The sequence below is a fragment of the Empidonax traillii genome, unplaced genomic scaffold (genome assembly GCF_003031625.1).
Source record: "Empidonax traillii isolate 1590-97213 ecotype Southwest subspecies unplaced genomic scaffold, ASM303162v1 scaffold218:size1087226, whole genome shotgun sequence".
NCBI lineage: Eukaryota > Metazoa > Chordata > Aves > Passeriformes > Tyrannidae > Empidonax > Empidonax traillii.
The window spans coordinates 230,431-252,992 of record NW_020955411.1 but is presented as its reverse complement, the minus strand read 5'-3'; the positions used below and the strand labels follow the sequence as shown (position 1 = coordinate 252,992).

The 22,562-nt window shown below is 51.9% G+C and overlaps 1 protein-coding gene across 10 annotated transcripts; it reads right to left on the bottom strand.

Moving 5' to 3' along the window:
• Window positions 1-640: 640 nt before the first annotated feature.
• Window positions 641-21,894, bottom strand: VEGFA (vascular endothelial growth factor A). 10 transcript variants are annotated; one of them, XM_027887629.1, is made up of 9 exons: window positions 21,126-21,257; window positions 15,210-15,261; window positions 9,893-10,089; window positions 8,077-8,153; window positions 7,629-7,661; window positions 7,319-7,465; window positions 4,833-4,904; window positions 3,574-3,705; window positions 641-1,553 (listed from the first exon to the last, which is right to left on the bottom strand). In XM_027887629.1, exons 1-9 carry the CDS (start codon window positions 21,189-21,191, stop codon window positions 1,532-1,534), a joined length of 798 nt encoding a protein of 265 aa, XP_027743430.1. In that variant the 5' UTR covers window positions 21,192-21,257; the 3' UTR covers window positions 641-1,531. The 10 variants fall into 10 exon arrangements, with proteins under 10 accessions (XP_027743430.1, XP_027743434.1, XP_027743437.1 ...); XM_027887628.1 differs by lacking the exon at window positions 21,126-21,257 and adding an exon at window positions 15,635-15,784 and having other exon boundaries at window positions 891-1,553; XM_027887633.1 differs by lacking the exon at window positions 7,319-7,465 and having other exon boundaries at window positions 21,126-21,894.
• Window positions 21,895-22,562: the final 668 nt, after the last annotated feature.

Here is a 22,562-nt window from a genome sequence, read left to right as displayed (position 1 = left end):
TACACCACAGCGTATAATGCCGATACACACATAGCCAAGATTCTCGTGACATGGCTAAGGGACTCTGGCTGCCTTCACATTTGATTCCCCAGCTCAAGACATGGGAAAGGGACCTGATATTTACAGTATGTCATAAAAAAAAAGTCTTGATGTTCTTGAGGGTCATTCACACAGGGCATACAAACTGAAGGCAGCAAAAGTTGCTTTCTTTTTTCCCCCTTCAATCTTGGCATACAAATATATTATTTTTTTATATATATATATGTATAAAAATAAATATATATATATAAAAAAGAGAGAAAAACACATACATACATACATACATACACACAGACACAAATGCATACTTTCACATATATACACACATACACACACCCCTACTGTGTATATACTTTTGATTAATATCCCTTTCCAGAAATGTTCCGTAAGCATCTTGGATGCTCTTGAGTGGCAGCTCTGTGCATGAAGAAAGCAGACAGTGCTGAACAACTGTGTGGCTATGCACCGGTCCCCATTCTTGCTTCAGCACACTGTAGACCTTGTGTCCTTTTGCAGCCACCAAGGGCGGGAAATCTAGACTCCTGTGATACTTCCTTGAATGGAAAGTTAGTGCGCATCAGCTGCCCACCATCCTTAAGAGAAGACAGCATGTCTCTCTGGCAAAGTTTCTATAGCGAATAAAGTCAACGCAAAATGTACACTGACATCCCATGTCCTAGCAAGGCAGGCAGGTTATGAGACGAGTAAGGGCGAAGGTTGGGGGAAAAGAGGGGAGGAGGAATCCTTGATCACGGAGACGGCCATTTCCTTGGCCTTTGACCCATCGCACCCTAGGATGCCGCTCTTTGGAACTCCCTGCCCATCCTCTCCATTACCTCTCCTCCCTGTCCCAGGCAAGGAGAAGGTGGTTTGTGGTACAGCACACTCTACAGAGAAACAGCGGAGGCCGCACAAGTCAGTTAGAGTTAAGAAGTTTACACCCAGCGCTTCTACTCAGTCCAGTCTTAGCTTGTTTCTTATGCCCCAAGTAGCCCGCTTGTGTCCACAGCAGTCGAGTATTATCCAGTGAAGACACCAATAACATTAGCAATGTTAAAAAAAATAATCAGTATATATATATATTATATATATATGTGTGTGTGTGTGTGGTTAAGATATACATATATGTATATATAGATGTGGTTAAAATATATATACATATATATATATGTATATGCATGTATACACACATATATATGTATGCATGGGAAAACCCATCAGATACACCCCTATAAGTCTTCCTGGCTCTGTTATTTAGCAGCATGAAAAGAAAAATAAAATAAAACAGTTCAAAACCCAAAGGTGAATTCTGTGCGGCGGGTGCCTTGGGGAATGTTCCTTCCGGAGTCCATCGTCCGTACTGAAAGTGCTGTGCTCTACCGATCCTTCATTTTTAGGGTTCATTTGGATTAGTGTTTTGTTTTGTTTTTTTTCTGTCCAGGCGAGAAATCAGGCTCCAGAAACAGGGCTGTTCCCCCTTCTTTTCGGCTGCTCACCGTCTCGGTTTTTCACATCTATCAGGAGAGGGAAGGAAAAAAAGGAGAACAGGGTTAATGTTTGTGATGAGGGTACAAATAGGACAGGGAAGGGGAGGAAGGTGGTGGCTAATGTGTTTAAGAGCACATGGTGTTAAGACATGGCATGATGTCACTGGTGGGGTGAAATGCTGTGCAGATGGGGCAAATCAGCTGAGAATCTCAGTCCCACGAATCAGTCGATGAATTCTACTCCCCCAGGCTCACCTACATAGAGTGGGGGGAGATACTCGTACAGGGGTAAATTTAGCAGCAGAATCAGTGGCTTCCTCACAGATGAGCTGAGTGTTTTGTTTGCACCCTTTCACACCGTGCACAAATACACACAAACACACAGCAAAACAAGGCTAAGCAATGCATGCAGAAGGACACAACCCCTCAGCTCTCCACCTAGCCTCTTGTTTGGGTCGGAAGCAACACAGACAACAAGGCCTCATGCAGGCAAGAAAGTGAAAAGTAAGTGCCTTTCATTCCACTAGCTGCCACGAGCAGGGGTTAGCAGCAGAGAACAGCAGCAGCCTGAAGAAGCAGCAGGAGAAATAAAAATTTGCCCTCCCCCATTGGGTCCAATTCTAAATCTTAGAAAGAACACAAGGAACTTCAGCTTAATCAGCTTTTTATTCAGAAATTGATAAGCTAACCTCTCCTGTGACTCCTTCCTATTTTTCTGGCCAACACACCAACCCCTCCCTTAGTGCCAATTATCCCATCACAGTGAAATTAGTAAACCCCTTCGGCCATCCTGACTTCTTTGGGGCATTATTTGGTTTTTCTTTGTATTTGTTACTATTTCTCACCCTTCAAACTTTGTGGGGTAATTTTCAGTTATTCTGGGCTTTGGGACAGCAGCAGGGGGAAAAAGGTCAAAGGTCTCAGGCTTCAGGGGTTTTGTTCACTAGGGGAAGTTTAACTCCGTAAGTTGCTCTATTCTGGTCCCTCCATCAATTACTTTCCCACTGAAATCAAAGCACCCCAGAAAATTCTCTGTATAAAGAGCAGTTTCCACCACCCTGGCAGTGCCAACACCTCTCTGCTTTGGGCACAAAGCATTTTCATCTCCTAGATCTCTGTGGAAAGGATCTGAGTTCAGAGTCAGAGCCAAGGGCTCATCAGCAACCCCATTTCTATGTCTCTCTCTAGACAGGTTGGATGATCCTACACCAGAGGTGCACACACACCTCGTGCGAGTCAAGATACCTCACCAAGTTCACCAAACTGCTCAGGTGGGAAATAAGAATCAGTTTCTGCACGTGTCTATGCCACAGACGGTGTGTGACAGCCCTCAGATGACACATGCACAGCATGGATCTCTTCAAAAAACACCAACCCCACAGTGCTTTTGCGTTTCCCACCTCACACCTGAATGCCCATCTCTGCCTTCATCCACAGACAGACTTAATCCTGCTGTATCCCATGTCACAGATCTGAATGCTGCCCCTCAAACCACAGCTCTGGACCTAGGACATGGACAGGGAACTGTGAGCACAGTGCAAGAGGACAGGGTGGTCTTCCCTGTATTTTAGAAGAACAAAGAGGCAAAGGAAAATGTAGGCATCTCACCTACAAGCCGCAGAAAAAGGGCTTGGAAGACAGGGGTGATTAAATCCTAGTAAGTTAAGGGTTTGTCTTTGTCCAACAGTATGCTCAGAGTTGCATACAGATAATGTACAGAGGGCTACAGATCCTCCCCTGGCTACCTCAGCAACATGAACTGCATTATTGTGTTCTACTATACAGGATACCTAAGACAGAAATGCCTTGTCTCTGGGAGCCATCCCCATCCAAGTCCTAACAGCACATCTGAAATGCACAGCTGCCCTCGGAACCAGGGAAAATCTGTCCTCATCCCAGTTAGCCCCTCTGCCCTCTGGCCCACGTAGGACAGAGAAAAGAAGTAACCATATAGCGCTGGTGCCAGAAGTCAGCAGGAAGCAAGCTCCCCCCCTCTTTCTCTTTCTCTCTCTTTCTCTTTGTGTATTTCATCCTTCAGGACACAAACCTGCAAGTGCGCTCGTTTAACTCAAGCTGCCTCGACTTGCAACGTGAGTCTGTGAATTTGCAGGAACATTTACAGGTCTGGGGATCTTGTACAAACAAGTGCTTTCTCCTCTCTGAGCAAGGCTCACAGTGACTGCAAAAAGGCAAAAGGAAAGATGTCTAAGCTACAGCGCTTCAGCAGAAAGAAAATACACATGCAACACCCTAAACATCAAAGCAATCCCCTTGTCCCCTCCCGCAGCCCCCATGCTGCCCACTGGAGTGTCGCAGGCTGGTGGATTTTCCAGCAGCACCCCGACAGCCCCAGGACAGCACCCCTTGCATTAGCGTAAAGAGAGAGGAAACAGGCCTTCTGCACAGTATTCACAAATGCTGCATTGGATCCATCGGCTCAGGCCAGAGGGAGGAAGAAGGGGAAAGCAAGGATGGGAAGGTGAGAGGTCCCAGCCAGCTACTGACATATCAATGAAAGAAGTTCTCTGAAGTGGGCTATTTGAGTAGAAAGAGGCCAGTGGCTAAATGAGTTAAATACACAGGGTCTCTGCTCCCCTGGAAAGCAGTTTACCCCTGCAGCTGGCACTGCCCTCCTTTTTGTAAGCCCCATCTCAACCTTGCCACCTAGGAGTCTCCTACAGAGGAGCCGTGAATTAACAATGCAGAATTTTGTGAATCACCATGAGAGAGGCAGAACGAAGAGACAGTGAGAGAGACAGGGAGAGAGAAGCCACCAAATCCAGCAGAAAGAGAGAAACAAAAAAAACAAAAAAAAAACAACAGAGAGCGTGCCCGCCCCAGTTCCCCAGCACCCCCTCTCCGGCTTCCCGCTGTCCCACCTCTCCTCTCCACCTGTGACTCCACCAGACACGCACTCACACATGCGCACACACGTACACACACACATGCATGGCAGATGCCAGCCTGCCTGTCACCAGTCGTCATAGCAGTGAGGGCGTAAGACAAATGGGGGAAAGCAGGTGAGTTGGAAGGCGTGAAGAGGTGCAAGGCACTCGCCCATCCACCTGCACTCTTGTGCCTTGGGAAAATAGTCGCCACTGACGATTAGAGAGCCAAGCAAGCTAAAGCCACCTTCCCTGAGACAGCCTTAGTGCCAGAGCGGTGCCACCACCAGTGCCACCCCTGCAGGATCTGCGGCCCACCAGTGACTGGGAGGGGAGGGTGAGATTCGAGTGAGCAGCAAGCAGGCAGATTGGTTTGGGAAAGGGAGGGAAAAGACTCTACAAGCAGAGGACACAAACGTACAAGCTGAGTGGTTTGTACCGGCCTTTCTTGCGCTTTCTCTTTTGACCCTTCCCCTTTCCTCGCTTTGATTTTCTGGAAGAAAAACAAAAAAAAAAAAAAAAAAGAGAAAGAGAGAGAGAGGGGGGAAAGAAAGGGAGAGAGAGAGAAAATGGAAGAAAACGCAAGGAAGAAGAGAAAAAAAATACAGCCATGTGCCTTGCTGGGAGGGGAGAAGCACATGAGGCAGAATTGGAGGGTAAATCCCAGGGCCGAAGCACAGATCTCCACCTTGCACACACATTCACTGGCCCTCCAGCGCTCCAGTCAGCACCACAGCCAAGCCAACACCAGGGGACTCAGCAGAGACCACCTCCAGCAGGGCTGCTGCGAGCAGAGGCGGATCTGCTGAAGACTCAGAGGGGTACCTGCCCCCTCTGAGAGGGGCAGTGGGAAAGGGACAGGGGGTGAGGGAGAAGGAATAGAAAGCTTGGTAAAAGCATCACGCAACCGCGGTGAGTGCAGACAACCATTCCAGGCAACAAGCACGGGTGCACACTGATTGGCAAGAGGCAACCTGAGTGAAAGGGTTCTCTCCAGGGAAAAGGAAACCACTCTGACCGGATGAACTGCCTGGCACTGGGTCTAGGAGGCAGCTGAGCTCCAACAGTTCTGCTGTAGGGCTGGTGGCAATGCTGCCTTGGGATGGGAGCCTGACCTCAGCAACCCACAGACAAGGGGAGAGCTCTGTGGGAGAGGGCTATCTAACCTGAACGCTTTGCTCATCCACCCCACCTCCTGCCTGTGGTTCAGAGGACTCCAGGACACCCTACTTAAATGTCTGAAACATCCCCTCTAGCAGTCTCCATCCTGAGTACTGAAGGAGAAAGACGGAGAAAAGGGAGGCCTGACTTAGTTATTTTACTCAGGAGATAACCAGCAAGCAGCTTTCAGTTCTTCCCTCTTTTCCCTCCTGTCACCTTCCACATGGGTCTGCCAGACAAACAAGCAGATGGAGCCAAGGTATTGACTCCATTCTGAAAAATTCACCAGTTGCCTCTGACTCTTGGGCAGGAGCTGGAACAGGCAGGGGCTAGGACATGCAGTCCTGGACACTAACCATGGATCCCTATGGGCCACTGAGAGCACAGGGAGCGAGGGAGGCTGGAGCCTGCGCTGCTGCTTGAGCCACACTAGGACAGGACCAATGGAGAGACATCCAAGGAGAATGCCGTAGGCAAAGCACCAGGGCTTGTCAGGCAAATGAGTCCCAGCTCTGAGGCAGTTCCGCAAAGGCTTCCTTGTTCCCTGGTGCAGCCTACCTCGGGAGAGAGCTGTCAAAGGGAACTGGGGGGCAGAAGAGAAAGCACCATAGGTGACTGCTAGGCCTTATTGAAGTCGTCTAACTGGAGCAAGTGTCAGAGCATCAGCTCAATCCCGGGTCTGCCCTACATGTCAGGCAGGAGTCACAGGGAGACGGTGAGGGGAGGAAAATCAACCTGAAGGGAGGAGAGGGGTACCAATATAACGACTTTCAATCCAGCACAAATCAAAGTACACCAGTCTCTCCCATCCCTTCCCGTCCTTCCCTGGGGAGTGCAGAACCAGCAAAGAGCAGGCAAGGTGCTGTTAGAAGAGGAAAGTGAATGCAACACAGTCAGAGCTGGCTGCTACACCCATACCCCATCCTCACCGGAGTTCACACAGATCAAACTCTCGCACACCTTCAAACCACAGCGGCACACAGACCAACCGTCCCCAACACAGCCCTGTGCACAGAGGAGTGTTGGCTGCACTCAGCCCAGTGCAGCCAGCAGCAGATTTCCAGGGGGAGGAGGAGAGGCTGGAAGGCAGCTAGAAATATACAACCACCAGGAGAGGGGTGAAAGAAGTTCTCTCACTCTCCTGTTTGCTCCCTCTGTCTCTGTTTCAGCCTCGTCTCCAAATATTCACCCCTTTTGTTCCAACTCCACACCTCTAAATGGCAGAGTTGCTTTCCCAGTCATATGCAGTCCAGCTGACCCTCTCACCCTGAGAGGTCATTCCTTCTTTTCGACAGTGTTTCACATTTTGTGCTCATTCCTCAGACTACTGCAGGATGAGAGCTTATATTTCTACTTCCCACAACCTTCTTTACTTTGGGGAAGAAGTAAAGGGAAGGTTGTGCCTTAGCCTCCTTCACATCACCAGAGCAAATCCATCAGATTGCAAAAAACCCTCATGAAAGCCTCCAACAAGACCCAGCAAGGACATCCACCTCCCTTCATACCTTCCCGGGTCCCCACCCAACCAAAACCAGTGTCACATCCTGCGTGGCATCAGTCCTGCCTCCACCAGGCCTTTATGGCCACCTCTCCCTGTAGCCAGCAGAGTTCCTACCCAAGCTGCTGTGAAAGAAGCCAGCAAGTACTCACTCAAGCAGCAAGAAAAAAATTAATAATAAAGAAAGGCAGCGATTTGCAGTAACCAGAAACACCCCAGGAAGAGGGAAGGGAGAATGGGGGCTGCACCTTGAATCCATACTGGTAGGACAGACACGACGGCACTTCCCTGACTTAGAATAATGCATTAGGAATGACTGCCATGGCCATGGGTCATGCAAGGTCCAGGTCTGGGGTATGAAGGAAGGACCATCAGAGCTGGGTTTCTGTGCCCACCTGGAATGGATTCAGAGTGTCGCCCCATGCACTACCATATGCCATTTCCAAAAACACCTTCTCAAAGTGAGTATCTCCAACCAAAGAAAAGGGCAAGGGGCAGCGGGGCAAGGAAACACCAACCAACCACCAAAAGAGGAAGGAGGAAAGGCTTGTCACTTACTTTTCTTGTTTGTTTTTGACATCTTTCTTTGGTCTGTGGGGGAAGAGAGAACAAAGACCTCATTAGAAGAGAGCTTACCACATAGAGTTCCAATATTATCCCCAGTTCCCAGCAAGTCCAGGGAAGGACAAGTACAACCAGCATTGCAGGATGCCCATGGCACAGGTTAAGTCATCCGTCTCAAAGTGTTTGCTCTCCTGTTGCACCTCACTGGCAGCCAGTGCCAAAAGACCCCAGGTTGCAGACTAGCACTGTCCACCTGTGATAGCTAGAGATGGAGGAGCCCTGCCAGCAAAGGACTTCTTTTCCCAGGCTTGGCCATCCCACTGCAAACCAAGCAAGGAGACTGCAAGAAGCCTCTGAACAACAGTCCCAACCCAAAGGCAGAAAAAAGCAAAGGCTCAGAATAAGTTTATTGCAAGAGGAACCAGTGCTGCTCCATTCTCACCTGCAGTCACATTTACTGTGCTGTAAGAAGCTCATGTGTGATATGTGCTGACTCTGATGGGGTTTAATTCTCATGATCTGGAATGAAAGAAACAGAGAGGGTCACTGCCCATTCACTCTTCATATTCACAACTCCAAAGCAGCCTGCTGCACAGCAAAGCATTTGCACCCCAGGTGCTCATGGGAAAAGCATGGCAGAGTTTGAGCTAGCTTTGAGGCCCCATTTTCCCAGTCAGGGAAGGCCTTTGATCACAAGCAAGCAGTAGCAACACCAGACTCGTGCCAAAGCTCTGTTTGCTCATGCTTGCCAGGTGCCAGCACTGGTGGACTGCCTTGGAGACAGGCATGGGAGAGGGCATAACACCATAGCAAGGTTCTCACTGAGCCATCCCTGGCTGATGCTAGAGAGGCAGTAACGGAACATCCAGCTGCTCACGCAGAAGCAGTGCTTCAGTCTAATGTACAGGGCCAAAGCACACCTGACTCCTTTTCCCTATGGATAGGCCATACCTTCCCAGATGACATCTCACTTTCTCAGTGACTCAACACACAAAATAAATCTGAAGGTCTGCACTTAAAAGAGCCCTGCAGAGCCAGACATTACCCAGTCCCCAATCCCAGGTGCCTCCAGGGAGGCTGTATTAGAAGATACGTAATATTGTCACAGTCTCTCAACCCAGAACATGTCTGGACCACTCTAGCATTTTCACCAGAGGTCTGCTTAAGTGCCTCTGACTTTTCACAGGCATGCAGGCATACCAGCCAAGCATTGTAGTTCATCAAGGAATGGTAGGAAGAAAACCATCCCTAGCTACATCATGCTAGTATGTTCTGGCCCAGGCTGGAGCCTGCAAGGGGAAAATCAGAATGGGGAACCACAGAAGGGCACAGATAAGTTCTCCAGTGGAGTTTAAACAGAGCTCAAATAACAAGTAAAAAGAGCCTGCTGGCTAATCACTCAGCACTGCACGTCTCTCATCGATATCAAAAAGTGATGGTAATATTTACAGTGGCTGTTCAAGAGCCTGAGGAACAAAAGTAGATGAGGGAGCTGTGGGTTAGGGATAATGGGCAGCAGCACCATTTTGGACACAAGATGGGATCCAGGCTGGCAGAAAAGGGCAGTAACAAAGCTCTCTAAAACAGTTTGCATCTTCCCCATTTGCCCAGCCTTTGCAATCATGGCCATCTCTGTCTCTTCCAAGGAATGAATTCAGCAGCCTCCAAACAAAGGACGACGATGCCCAGAGGCAGAAAGGCTTTTAAACTTGACACTGAAGCAGTGTGTTTCTTAGAGCCCCTTTCACCCCTGCTGTGCCAGGATAGCTAATCCCTTGTACCCCTGGTACAGACTGACCTCACATGCCCTGCAGGAGAGAGTACTGACAGGTTCTCTCCCCTTTCGCACTACTCAGCTGCCTTCAGAACAACAGTTGTATGTACCAAATGCAGAGTTAAAGTGAAGCAAGGGCCCAAGGAGTATCTTCTTTGGGAACTCGGAGACAACATCACAGGAAATGCTCCTGTGCATTCTCTAAGCACAAAGTGCTCCTTTGCAGAAGTGCTGCTTTACATGCTCCTAGCTACTGTATTTGGGCAAGAGCCAAAACCAGATTCTCCTCTTAGCCTTGAAAAGACACGGCAACTCATCTTTTAGCCCTGCATGGTGTAACACTGGGCACCATGGTCAGGAGAGGGTTTCCCTGGGGTAGGCTACCCTCCCTCTGAATTAGCTGGGAGGTGGGACTTAGGGTGGCTGTGATGGCTGATTTCCTTCCTTCCAACCAAGCATGGCAGATTGCAAGTTGGGCCCTCACCTCCATCGTGACGTTGTACACATCCACAGGGACACATTCTAGGCCCTCATCGCCGCAGCAACCCGCACATCTCATCAGAGGCACACAGGATGGCTTGAATATGTACTCCACCTCATCGGGGTACTCCTGGAAAATGTCCACCAGGGTCTCAATTGTCCTGCAGAAGCTGCGCTCGTAGACTTCCAGGAATTTGATAACTAAAAGGAGGAATGGAGGGAATAAGTTAATGCAAACTTAGCTCAAGAATGTCTAGTGCTTTGCCCCTTAAAACGAGCCAGACAGTTGCAACACAACTACCCTGTGCTTTTCACTAACTGTCTTGCAGGCCTAAGTCCTTTGTCTGTGCCCCAAATGCACACACACGTAAGTGGGGAAGAGAAACACACAATCTCTTCCTACAGCTGCTTCAGGCAGAGGCAAGATAGACAAGAAACCCTCACTATTTGTCCCCCTGATGCGTGCCACAGGTGACTCTTCCCTAAATCCCTTCTCTGCTATTCCCCACACTCCGAGCATGCTGCTACTAAACATATTAGCCAAAAAGCACCTGAAACTGCAGTAGATGATCTGCACTCTGGATTAAGGCCCTTCACCAGTTTGCCCTTTACCCCGTTTCAAAACAGCCAGTGGATGCCCCAGTGGGTTTTAGAAGGCAAGGGAATAAGCCAGAAGCATCCTTCGTACAGACCTCAGCACAGAGACACTTTCAAGAACAAGTAGAGGTTCTGAACCATGCAGCTATGTATCTTCACTCTTGCTGTCAGCTCTTTTGCCCATGCAGAACATGCACCTCAGCAGGCCACCTCTGAACCACAACAGCACCCACTACAAGTCACAGCCTCCCTGTCTCCACGCTGACCACTTTCCCAGACCAAGGAATCAAGCCACTCACTGAAAGATTAAAAGCAAGCCCACAGCACCCCCAGGATTAACCAGACTATATATTTGGCTACTGAACCACAATGAGACAGTGTGGGAGGGGGAACAGGGTGGATCTGCCATTATCCCGTGCCTTCCCTACAAATGGAGCAAACACTAACTGCTTGCGATCTGCACAGATTTCACAAGCATTTCTCAATGTTTCCCAGTCTCTTGCCAAAGCTTCATTTTGCTGCTTGGTCAAGGGTTGGAGAGATTTAAAGAGATGAGAGATAGATAGATAAGTACACACGCACAAAAGCCAGGTGCTAGTGCAGTACTGCAAACAGAGAGTACCTGGAGCCCTCCAGGCCTCCTAGCTCTACCAGCATGCTGGCGAGGAAGGATGTCTCAAATGGAGCACAGGATAAGAGTACACACAAAGAGATAGTACCTGCCCCATGCTGTTAAGCACTATAATGATCCACCTGTACAGTATGCAGAGTGCTACAGCACCAAGGTTGATAACTCAGAGTGATAAGAGCAAACTGCTTGCATCATGGAAAATAATGGTCTCCAGTAAGCGTTTCTGAAGTGCCCTGAACTTGTGACAAACTGGCATAAAGGTTACTTTGCCACAAAAATGCAAAAGCTTCAGGGCTTGGAGCTCACAGCCCGCAGTTAATTGTTGAAAGTTAATTCTAGGTCATGCAGGGCTGACAGTGCCCCAGTGCTGAAGTGATGAGAATGGGTACAAGAGGGGAGGAGCTTCCATCCAAGGAGTTTGAAGTGTCAGAGAGTGTGAGTAGCTATTAAAAGAGAAAGTGGCTTATGAAAGGGAAATGTAGTCTGGCAGGCATGGACTGCTTGTTGGTATTCCTTGTCTAGAAGACAGCATGTTTCTGTTCCCTGTCCCTTCCCTTCCTCTTTCCTCCTCCCCTAACTGCAGTATATCTCCTATCTTGTCTGTGGCTAGCTCATTCTTCCTGTTCCCCTTCAGAGTGACCTTAGTTACTGCCTATGTTCCAACAAGTTGAACAATTTAATATGTGGGAAATTCTGCAGGCACAATGACAGTTGCTGAATTGCACTGTTGATTATTCACCCTGTGCCAGCAGAAAGGATCTGGGAACTCTGGTAGAAAAGGCACAGTTCTGGATAAAAACGCTTACAGACCTACATCAAGGGGAGCGATGGAAGGTAAGAGAGAGGGAAAGCATCAGTTACCTGTGCAGATCAAATGCTCCTCACCACACCAGTCTGGGGCATAAAGAAGGCAGAAACCAAAACAGAGTAGAAAGCTGAAATGAAACTGATCAATGCCTTACATGCCTTACGTGTATTTCTAAATGTTTGCATTACCCAAGCAGTCAGATTACACCAGAGAATCCAGACTACAGACTGGCCCCAAAACAGCACATTCAACTTCTTTTGCAGAGCCTTTACTTTCACCGCTGCACCCCAACAACTATACTATACAACTATCTGGGAGATACAACAGGACCAAATCCTTCCCATAAAGAATCGAGGAGTTTTCACCTTTACTTTAACACATGATGGTTTTCCCAAGTCTGAATCAGCCTCCGAAAAGGAAACAGGGAATCATTCCCTAGCAGCCAGTCAGAAAATCCTGCTAGGAAAGGTGCGTTGCCTTGATTTAGCTGGACACAGAGCATTCACATGGAAACCATGCAACGCTCCATAGTTCATTTGCACAATTAGCACCCAAACCAAACTGGAGCACATGACTGAGGTATAGCTATCCCCACAGCAAAGCCCTCCCCTGCTGCCATACCTACACTTCTAGCCCTATGTACTGGGAGTCATATTGCACACTTTGCCAGGCTGATTCAGTCTGTGTTTCGTTTCCATTAGTTGTGTCAGGGACGGAAGAAGGTCTGTCTTTCATGGGGAAGCATAGGAAGGTCACCAAAGGACTAACACTACTTGGCCTGCTCCCTTCCTGCAATTTGGGCTTCAGCCCACGTTAGAAGTTAATCCTGCAATTAACCCACACCCCTACCCTGCAAAACACCTCCAGATTTGAGTCAGAGGTTCCTCATTGAGAATGGAGGGGGAAGGAAGGTTAAAATCCAGTCAGAGCCCACATGAACTCTTCAACGCAGACACAGACACAGCAAGTAGGATTCAGTCCAAATTTGGAGCAGTCGAGTGGGAACATGTTGGACTAGAAAAGGAGAAAGTCTATGATCATTTTGCCTCCCTCCCCATCAATGGCTTAGGAGCAATACAGACACGCTGTTCTTTTAAAAATAAAAGTTCAGCCACAAGTGCTGGTGGTTCCCTTTATTTATACCAGAAAATCTTTTCTCGTGGAACAAAGAGTGTTTGTCTGACTCCTCTACAACTTCCCGTGCCACAAAACATGTGGAAGGCTCTCTTGAGCACAAAAGGGTAGGGGCTGAATCTAAAATTACAGTTTCCAACCAGAGTAAGTCCATCCCAAATAAAGACCTGTCGCCGCTTGAAATCTCAGAGCAAGCACAGAATGGCCAAAGACATAAAACTACATTTCACACCAATCCCAAAGCCCCCAAGAGCATCAGCAGAAGGCACTACACGACTGTCCTTGTGTTAAGAGGCCCATCATTGTCTCCGCTTCACAAAGGAGAAACTGAGGCATAGAGAGGGGACCTCTAAGGTCAAACAGCAGGACAGAAGGTAATGCCAGGAGTCATAACTTCTAGCTCACAGATATATCTCTGCATTGCAGAACCAGAAATAGCACCAAGAACAGTAACACCTAAGTCTCACCATTTATACTGCCAGACCAACTCCATCAGCCTTCTTATGACAGAAGTTAATTCTGCTTGATTCTTCCCCTCCCCAGGAGGGATTTGTTGGACACAACGAATGGCAGAGATGAGGACACTAGCTCTTTTCTACCAACAGCGGAAGACTGGTTACCAAAATAAGCCTCACAGCAGGCTCCATCTTGATCCCTCTGGAGGCACTGAACCTTCTTCTGTTGACTTCAGCAGGAGCAAGGGTCAAGCGCAACAGGCAGCAGCCTGCCAGCAAATCAGAAATTTCACCCATGCAAAATGGACACCTATGGCAAACACAGCCTGCCACAAACCTCTGGCAATACACATGCAGTCTGTCACACCAGTATAGTTACAGAATTTAAACTGACTGCTATCAAAGGGGGAAAAAAAAGAAAAAAAAATTCCAATCTGGAGCCACACTGCTGGAGCCCTCTGCTGACCTCCAGCTGGAATAACGCTGAAGGTCACAGCCTGTGGGGACCCTGCAAGATACTAGCCAGACCCTGCTATTCAACGAGTGACCTGCTCTGCTACCAAGGTAAGGGGAAAACACGGTCAGGATGGTCCTAAAGCAGCTGATGATCACCTCAGCCTGAAGGCTCCAAAGTCCACAGCCCTTTTACCCCACTGCTGAACTGAGGACTGTGGACAGAAAGCCAACCACCTGACACACACAGGGCTCCACTCGACAGGGCGCTTGCAGGAGGTGTCTCCGACCAACCCCAGGGGGCTGACTGCCCTTCTGATCTAAATTTACTTTCACAAACCAGTGAGGCAGAGGACACTGCCACAGCCTGGCCTTTGGGCAGCTGGAGAAACACAAAATCACAATGGCTGCAGAGGCACCACCTCATTTCCTATCAGGCAGTGGTCCCATCTGTGCTGGACCACCAGGAATGAATTAAGTAGAACCCACCAGATCACACTGCTGTCCCCTGCATCTGCAAAGCCTGCTAGCTCCAAACGGAGTAAAAGGGTGTATTTTTCGAACCTGGCTCTGTACAGCACCCAGCAAGCAATATCCTGACAGGGGTGTACCTGGGACTGTCGGGAAGCATGAGACCAGAAAATCATCCTGGATTGCCCTTTTCTCTTTCTCTCCCCCCGGGGACCTGCTGCCTGGGGGCCGCAGGGGCGCTGCTCTGGCCTTTGTTCGGGGATCAGCCCCGGCCACCCAGACGGGCATCGCCAGCGCCCCCGGGAAAGAGGCAGGCAGCACAAGATGACAAATCCCTTCCTACAGCACTGTGGCGAATCCCCAGCAAACTGCTCGTTGCTACCCAGCTCTTTGTGTGCGCCCGTGTGTGTGTGTGTGTGTGTATATATATATATAAATGAGCGTGCGTATGTGCACTAGCGCACGCACGCAGTTTCCCTCTGAGTTGTGGTAAGCCAGCAGCGGGCTGGGCCAGCCCTGCTGCCCGCCCAGGCTCCGCGGCCGCCCCGGCCCCACAGTCCGGCCCGGGCCCGCGGCGCGGGGCGGTGCAGCCTCCACGAAGGGACCGATGGCGGCGGCGCCTCCCGCCGGCTGCCCCCTGCGCCCGCTCCCCGTGAGGTGGCGGTGTTGGCCGCCAGCGGCTCTGGGGGCTCCTGCCCCCGCCCGCCCCCCCCCCCCCCCCCCCCCCCCCCCCCCCCCCCCCCCGCCCGCCGGGAAGCCGCCCAGCGCTTACCTTCATTGGGTTTCCGCTCCCCGTCCCCTAGGGCAGGCGCAGCTTTCGACAACTGCAAAGACAACACAAAATCAGTCACAACATGGAACCGTGACGCGGTCCCGGCGCGCAGGGGGACCCCGGGGAGTGGGCCGGGGGGTCCCGGTTCCGCCGCCGACGGGGGGGTGGAGGGAGCCCCGGAGGGAGGGTGGGCCCTCGAGGCGGAGTCGTCCCCCGCCGGCGGGCACAGAGGGACCTTTTGTTCCCCCCGTTCCTCGGGGAGCCGAGAGGGGCACGGGCGGCAGGGCCGCGGGCTGGGGGACGGGGCTGGGAAGGCGGTGCGGCGGACCCGAGAGAGGCCCCCAAAGGGAGACACGCGTCCCCGGGGAGCAGGGCAAACACCAGGAGCAAATCTGAGCCCGCGGGAGAAAAGTAACAGGGGTGACCTGCTGCGGCCGACACGACTGGTGGGCCTGGGCACCACTTCCTCCCATAAAGGTGAACCCGGCCGGGGAGGGCAGAGGGGGGGAGAAGGGCGGCCAGGCGTGAAAGGGCATCTCTCCCTTCTCAATGTCACACATGTCTGTCGCCCAGCAGTGGTGGCCACCGAGGTGTCGGCATCTGGCCGGGTGTCAGGGCGATTAACTGTGACAGCACCACTTTGCCGACAGACGCAGCCAAACCGCCCAGGTTTCCTTCCTCTCTGCTGGAAGGGAGGGTGATGCGCATTCCCACCTAACGGTCCCGGTCCCCAGCCCCTGCCTTGATCCCATTCCTGCGTTCCCCGTGGCTTCCCCTGGACAGGAATCAAAAAGGCCGCAAGCTCTGCATTCACTCCTGCTGCCTCCTGGGACAAGGGGCATTTCCAAACCTGCTGACGCAGGCAGCAGTGGTGACAGGTAACCCACCGCCAGATCTGTATGGAGAAGCATTACGCCACTTTACTAAAGAAGCCTTTTTAATTCCAGGTGAAACAAAAACTCCGCTCCTCCTGCTCTTCGTGAGGGCTTTACCTCTGACGTAACTTTCCAGCCCTCAGGTTTCCCCCTGCTGTTCTGTTCTGAACCAAAATGAAAAATGCCCAGCATTCTTCACTTCTCCCAAGGTACTCTGCCACCTGTGATGCCATTCACCTTAGAACTTGCTGCCTTTCACCAGAGGCCCAAAAGGAGCGTGGTGATACACACAAATGCTGCTTTGTCAGCAATATGCTGTGTTTAGGCTTAGAAAAAGGCCCTCTGATCTCACAGCCGAAGACAGAACTGAATTAAGAAGGCCAAGTCCACCCCAAGGTCACAATGGGAATCTGCCACCTATGGTCTTCTAGGCAGCCCCATGCACAGGGCGGCACCAGCATCCGAGCTGTCCAAAGTGTCAGCTTTTCAAAGGCAAGAGAGCAAGCTAGAAAGCCCTCTCCCAGACATTCCTTTCTGTCTGTAAACGGTTCCCTTTACCTAAGGTTCCCCTGACCAAACTTGCTTCTCATTTCAACCAAAGTCTTTCTGTACCTGGGCATAACTGACCAGCCCAGACTTGAACCGCCCCATGCGTGGATCTATTTCTTCTCTGGGGAGGAGAGGGCTGTGTGCCGAACCTCAGTGCTGTGACAACACTTTAAAAAAGCAGGTTCCTAGAAACAGTTTCATTCCTGAAGTGTGAAGGTCACTGCAACAGCACAAACAAAATGGAGGCAGCGGAGGTTGCAGCAGCCTTCCAAAGCCACTCAGCGCCTGACAATCTATGGGTAAAAGGAAAACCGCATCAAGGGCAGAAAAGCCTCAATCTGCTACAGCACAGGAAGAGGATCACGAGCCAAGTCAGTTTATCCAAGTCACAATGCCCCCAAGACTTTTCTCAGAGGGATTTTTGGTTCACACACAAAACGACCCTGAGACTGAGCAAAATGAGTTCGGAGTCACCTTGAGGGACATTTTTACCCATTCTCTATGCAAGGCTGCCCAGCGGGCTGCCAAGCCCACCGCCTCCTCAGGTGCAAACACACATGGTGTACAAGTAATGAGAAGCAGAAGCAAGCCACACACTTTCACTGCTCACCTGTGCCTAGCCAGCACCTTGCCCTGCCCCAATGTAGTGGAGCAGGAGCCAGAACAGTCTCCCAGCGCTCACCTAGACCTGGGATGTGATTGCACATCAAGGATGGGAAATGAGATCAGTGCAAAGTGTGCAGAGAGCTTCTGAGCATTCCCAGCAGAACTCTCAGCATAAACTAGAGAGGTTTCCCAGAACTATCACTAACACACTCTCTGCTTGCTATTCCAAGAAACTTTTCTGCCCTTTCAGCAGTGCCTTTCACCTGTGGCTAGGGCCCTCAAAGCACGTCCACTAGAACAGCAGCGAGGGGAGTCTTGTGCCTCACTTTAAACCAGTCTGCTACATATCAGACAGGGCAATGGGGAACCAAAAACATTCCATGGGACAAGCAGGCCCAGTGTGCCCTTCGGTGGGAGCCTGAAGGTCACGCTCTCCTCTGCTGGCTTTTAGCATTACCCAACAGTTCTGTAACACAATTTTCTTCCAACATATTTTCAACATTTCACAGAAGTGTGGAAGTAACCCCTGGCCTGGCCTCGAGAGTGGGACAAATGACCCCAGGAACGGGGCTCACAAAGAGGAAGCTTCTTTCTGTGCCCTTTGCAGGTCGCAGCTAATGTACATTCCTGCTGTGGAGTAAAATCCTCCCTAAGAAATAAACCAACTTCACACCATCCATGTGTCTGCACCTTCCCTGTCTCCATTCTCCCCCAAGGGAGCAAGCTTTTCTCTGAAGGGAGAGAAAAGGTTAATCAAGTCATTCCTCTCTAACCATCACCCCCCTCACCACCACCACCAGCACTCTTTCTCTCCCTTCCCCTCCCCCTAATCTGTGCAGCCTCATTAAAAGAGCTTTGTAACTGTTTAGGACTGGAACAAACAATCCATCCACTTTGAGAGGGACTCTGGGACAGGAGTTAAGGCACTTTTCGTCTTAGGCACTAGAAATTCTCAGAGGTTTCTACTTAGAGGAGGGGGGGACGGGACTCACTACACTCCTTCTCCATTGTACATGCAGACAGAGGTCAGTAATCCCAGAAACTGCCAGCACAGCTGAGGTACCTCTGACAGAACAGAACGGACAGGAGAACGGATTTGGGGTTGCTCAGGAATCAGTGTACCCCTCACATCTCAGCACGGGCTTCCCTCTCCCCTGCTCCCAAAGGAGCGCTCCTGTTCCCAGCCTGTCCTCAGACCATGGGCCTGGAAACGGCTCCGGGGAAGGTGATCCACTGCGTCCAGGCTGCCTACAGGCTGGGGAAGCAGGTTCTGGTGGCTCCCCATTGTGGCCTGGCACAGAGGCACACCAAAGGCAGGGAGCCTGGTGGGTGTGCGATCATTAGCAGTCTAGTCACAGGCTTGCTCTCCCTCCCTCAGTGTCTAATCACTGCCTGTTCCCTGTGGCAATACACTTGGTATAGCCGGGTCCCTCCACTGTTCAGTGCAGGAGGGGAAGAGCTCCCAGTCCCTTGTCAGGGGTTACCTGTCACCAGGCTGCCAGCAAAACCCACAGACAAAGGAAGATGGGGAATGACCAACTCTTCCCCACTCCTTAGGAAATGGGTGACTGGAAGGGGACAACAACGTAACCTCTCTGATCCCATGGGGCATGAGGACTGCGCAGCACAGCTCAGCAATCAGCTGGGAGGGCAGCACTGCAAAAGCACCTTTCACTCCCTCTCCTGCACAGAAAGGCTATCGCCACTGGTGGAGGCAGACACCTGTGGCATCAGCACCTCCCAGACCCAACTATGAAATAATTTCCCACCGTCCCACTCTTGCTGCAGGAGCGACCATAACAACTCCCTCAGTAAGGAGTCATCCCCCTGCCACCTCCACCTGAGGAACATCTTCATTCCAGCATCCCTCTTCCTTGACTTCCAGGAAAGCTGCGCGGCACACACACTGGACCCTGCTTTCCCAACTCAGACTCTGCCAAGGCTTTTATTTAATGCTCTCTAACGCGCCTGGCTAGCTAGATAGGTTTTATTCAGTATGACAGCCAGATTAACAGTACAGATAAATATTATCATCAAAGCACAAAACCCTAGTCCCGGCGTGAAGAGTCATGCCTTCTGCCATGCCCAGAGTCATCGTCAAGCTGCCTACGTGAGATCTGCTGGTATTTCTAACGTTCCCATCACCGTGGTGCCCGGACGATCAACGGACAAATAAGGACACAACCGAAGGGCAGACCTCACCGTCAATCTGCCTGAGCAATTGCCCAGATCACCCAGGTACCCGAACTTCTAGCAATCTCTCATGCATCCAATCCTGCAACATTTACTCCCAAACCCCCACTATTTTTCCCTACCTTTTTTCCCACCATTATACTCTCTATTTTCTCATCTGCACCGTCCTCCAGCCTGGGAGAAAAGGCAGCACAAGGCTTTTACGCAGCTCCCGAGGACAGACCGAACTAGACTCTACCTGATCCGCCGTTTCCTCTTCTGGGGAAGAGGAAGGGGAGGGGAAAAGGAACAAGGGGAGGGTTAAAGGGTATTATCACTAGACACCGACACAGAGCTGTCTAACCTATAGCTGGGGAAGAGATGCTACTGTACAAGTCTGCTGAGGAGCTGCGAGGCAAAGAAACCCCTGTCCTGTGTGACTGTGGAAAAACTCTTGGAGAGCGGAAAAAATTGTCCCACAAGCCAAATCTGGCAGGCAGGCAGGCAGCACAGAGCTGCTCTGTGCCACGCTCAAGTGAGAGCTGCGCCTCAATTCCCATCGAGCACAGCCTAATGTGCGCCTGTCACTGGATAAAGTAGAGATATAACAGGCTAGAAACAAAGCGTGCAGTGCTTGCATGACTTCAGTTACAGCTGAAATGGCTCCTAATTGGGGAGTTGCCTTCCAGCATCGGTGCTGAACAAACAATGTGAATAACTGATTAGTTTGCAAGCGACGTTTATTTTCATGATTGTGGGAGATGATCTGGCCCACGCTCTCTCCAAGTGCCGAGAAGAAATGGCAGGAGAGAACTAACCTGTTATAACCTTTAAAACGTAATCCATGCCTGCCTCACGAACAGCCACTTTCACGTGGGCACTCTGTCTAAACCCCTTAATATCTCTTGGCAACACAGCCCTCTTGACTCTTTAGAAAACAGATTTATAGGACAGGTTTGCACAGGAAGCTGCCTTTCTTTTTTCTTTTTCTTTTTTCTTTAAAAAGAGAAAGAAAAGGAGAAAGAGTTGGTTTCTAATCCCTCAGGAATGACAATGAGGTAAAAGTGACTGAAGAGGAAGAGAAGAGAAAAATCTAGGGTTTTGTAATCTCGGTGCAGGAGATATGTATTTTGATTAATTTTTTTTTTCCCCAATCTGGAAGAAATTCAGGATCCATTTTGTCCTCTTTGATCTCTATTTGTTTTTCCATCTAGGCATTTTGAACTCCACTCGGCGGCACGAACCCGAGCTGGGACCCAAGGCAAATACCGCCGAAACACCCTTTTGCAATGTCAGGAGACCCGAGGACGGGAGGCGAGGCTGATGCAAGAAGCCAGCGCGCTGCCTCCCTGCCCCGCGCCCCGCCGGCCGCAGCTACCCGGCCCCGGCGGGACCCCTCGGCCGCGCCGCCCCGGGAGCCCCGCGCAGCACACATGTGCGCGGACACTCCGTATGGCGCTGCCGGCTGCCCCGGAGACTCGCGGAGCTCCGGGCAGCGCTGTCCCCCCCGCTGCAGCACCGCACGCACACGTGTCTGCGCTGCGGGCACCCACCCGCACCCCGCGCCGACAGAGTGGCCGCACCGCACCGAGCAGGTGGGAGGCAAAGGGGGGCGAGAAAACAAAAAGAGAGGGAGGAAAAAAGTATTTTCGGCCGTCTGCCCTCCCATCCCCTCCGGTACGCGTGGCACAAAAGCCCCCGTCCCGCCGCTTACCTCCGCGCTCTGGAGATAGAGCAGCGCCGCCAGCCCCCAGTGGATCCAAGTGAGCAGAAAGTTCATGGTTGCCGGCGCACGCCGCGGAGCGGGGCCCGCCGCGCTCCGCCTCGCCGCCGCCGCCCCGCCGCCGCCGCCGCCCCGCCGCGCTCTCGCCCGCGCCTCCTCCGTGCCCGCCGCCGCCGCCTCCTGGGGTGCCGCCGGCCGGGCGCTGCGAAAGGTTCCGGGGGAAGGGGGGTTCCTCTTCGGGGTCTCCGGTTTCACCCCTCCATAAGCCCGGCTCTCCGCCGGCCCCCGCTGCTGGTTTCCGTGGGCGCTCCGCCGGGCCGAGCGCAGGCTCCGCGGCCGCCCCGCCGACGCCCGGCCCCCGCCGCCGGGCAGTCCGAGCTCCACAGCGGCGCCCGTCCGCGGCCGCTCTCCCCGCGTCGGGGCAGGCAGGCACCCGCGCCGCGCTCGCTCGGTTTCGCGCACTCACGCCAAAGTTTGCGCGGAAACTTTCAATGCATCTCTTTTCCTGCGCCCCCTCTTCGCGGCGGCTGTCTCCGGCGGCTCCCCGAGCCGGGGTCGCCTCCCCAGGGGAAAGGGGCTGATCCCACTGCCGCTCGGCCCGACCCCTCTCCGCAAGTCGGGGTGGTGGTGGCGGCGGAGGGGACGAACAGAGCGTTTTCCTCCTCTCCTCCCTGTTTCTGTCTCTCTTTCCCTCACTCTGTCCACCGCTTTAAAAAAAAAAAAAAAAACAGAAAAGAAATATATCGGGAGAAAAAAAAAAAAAAAAAAAAAGGGAAGAAAAAAATCCAAACTGGCTAGAGAGGGAGGGAACTGGGGCGTGGAGAGGCTCTGTAGGAAAGGGAGGAAAAAAAATCCCAGCGGATCAAAGTATAAGTGGGGAAAAATAAATTAAACGAGAGGATAAAGCAAGGCGGCAAGCCAACAGCAGGTCCCGGTGCCCGGGGAGGGCTGCTCCCGCGGCGCGCTGTCCCCCGCCGGCGCCGTGCGCTCCTCGCCCCCGGCGCGGCGGCAGCCCCGCTCCGCGCAGCGCCCGCCACACCGACCGCTCGCCGGCGCTCTGCAACTGCTCGGCGCGGCCGCGGGGAGAGACGCTCCGACAAAGTCCCACCCCTCCCTGCCGATTCCCCTCCCTCTCCCCTCCCATCTCTGAGCTGCGAGAAAAGGCCACGGAGGTAGAGGGGTGCGTACCCCCTTCCGCCGCCCTCCGCCGTCGCCCCACGGGGGACCGCAGCCCCCGCGGCTCGCGCATTTCGCCCCCAGCCTCTCTGCCCTGCCTTCCCACCGCGGCCGCCCCACGGGCCCTGCTTCCTCCACCTTTTCTGCCTTTCCGATGGATGCATGTTCAGGTCAAAATTCACCTTGCCCGTGGGAATTACTCCAAAGTCCAGCAGAGCCATTTGGGGAGAGGGAGCAGCGGGGGACAAATTG

What these genes read in the sequence shown, in the direction of transcription:
- VEGFA (XM_027887628.1), bottom strand. Translation starts at nt 15,769, where the DNA reads ATGTGTGACATTGAGAAGGGAGAGATGCCCTTTCACGCCTGGCCGCCC. An exon ending in GTCAAAAACAAACAAGAAAA is followed by an intron (nt 7,466 to 7,628) that starts GTAAGTGACAAG and finishes AATCCATTCCAG; the next exon opens with GTGGGCACAGAAACCCAGCT. An exon ending in CCTACCAGTATGGATTCAAG is followed by an intron (nt 4,905 to 7,318) that starts GTGCAGCCCCCA and finishes TTTTTCTTCCAG; the next exon opens with AAAATCAAAGCGAGGAAAGG.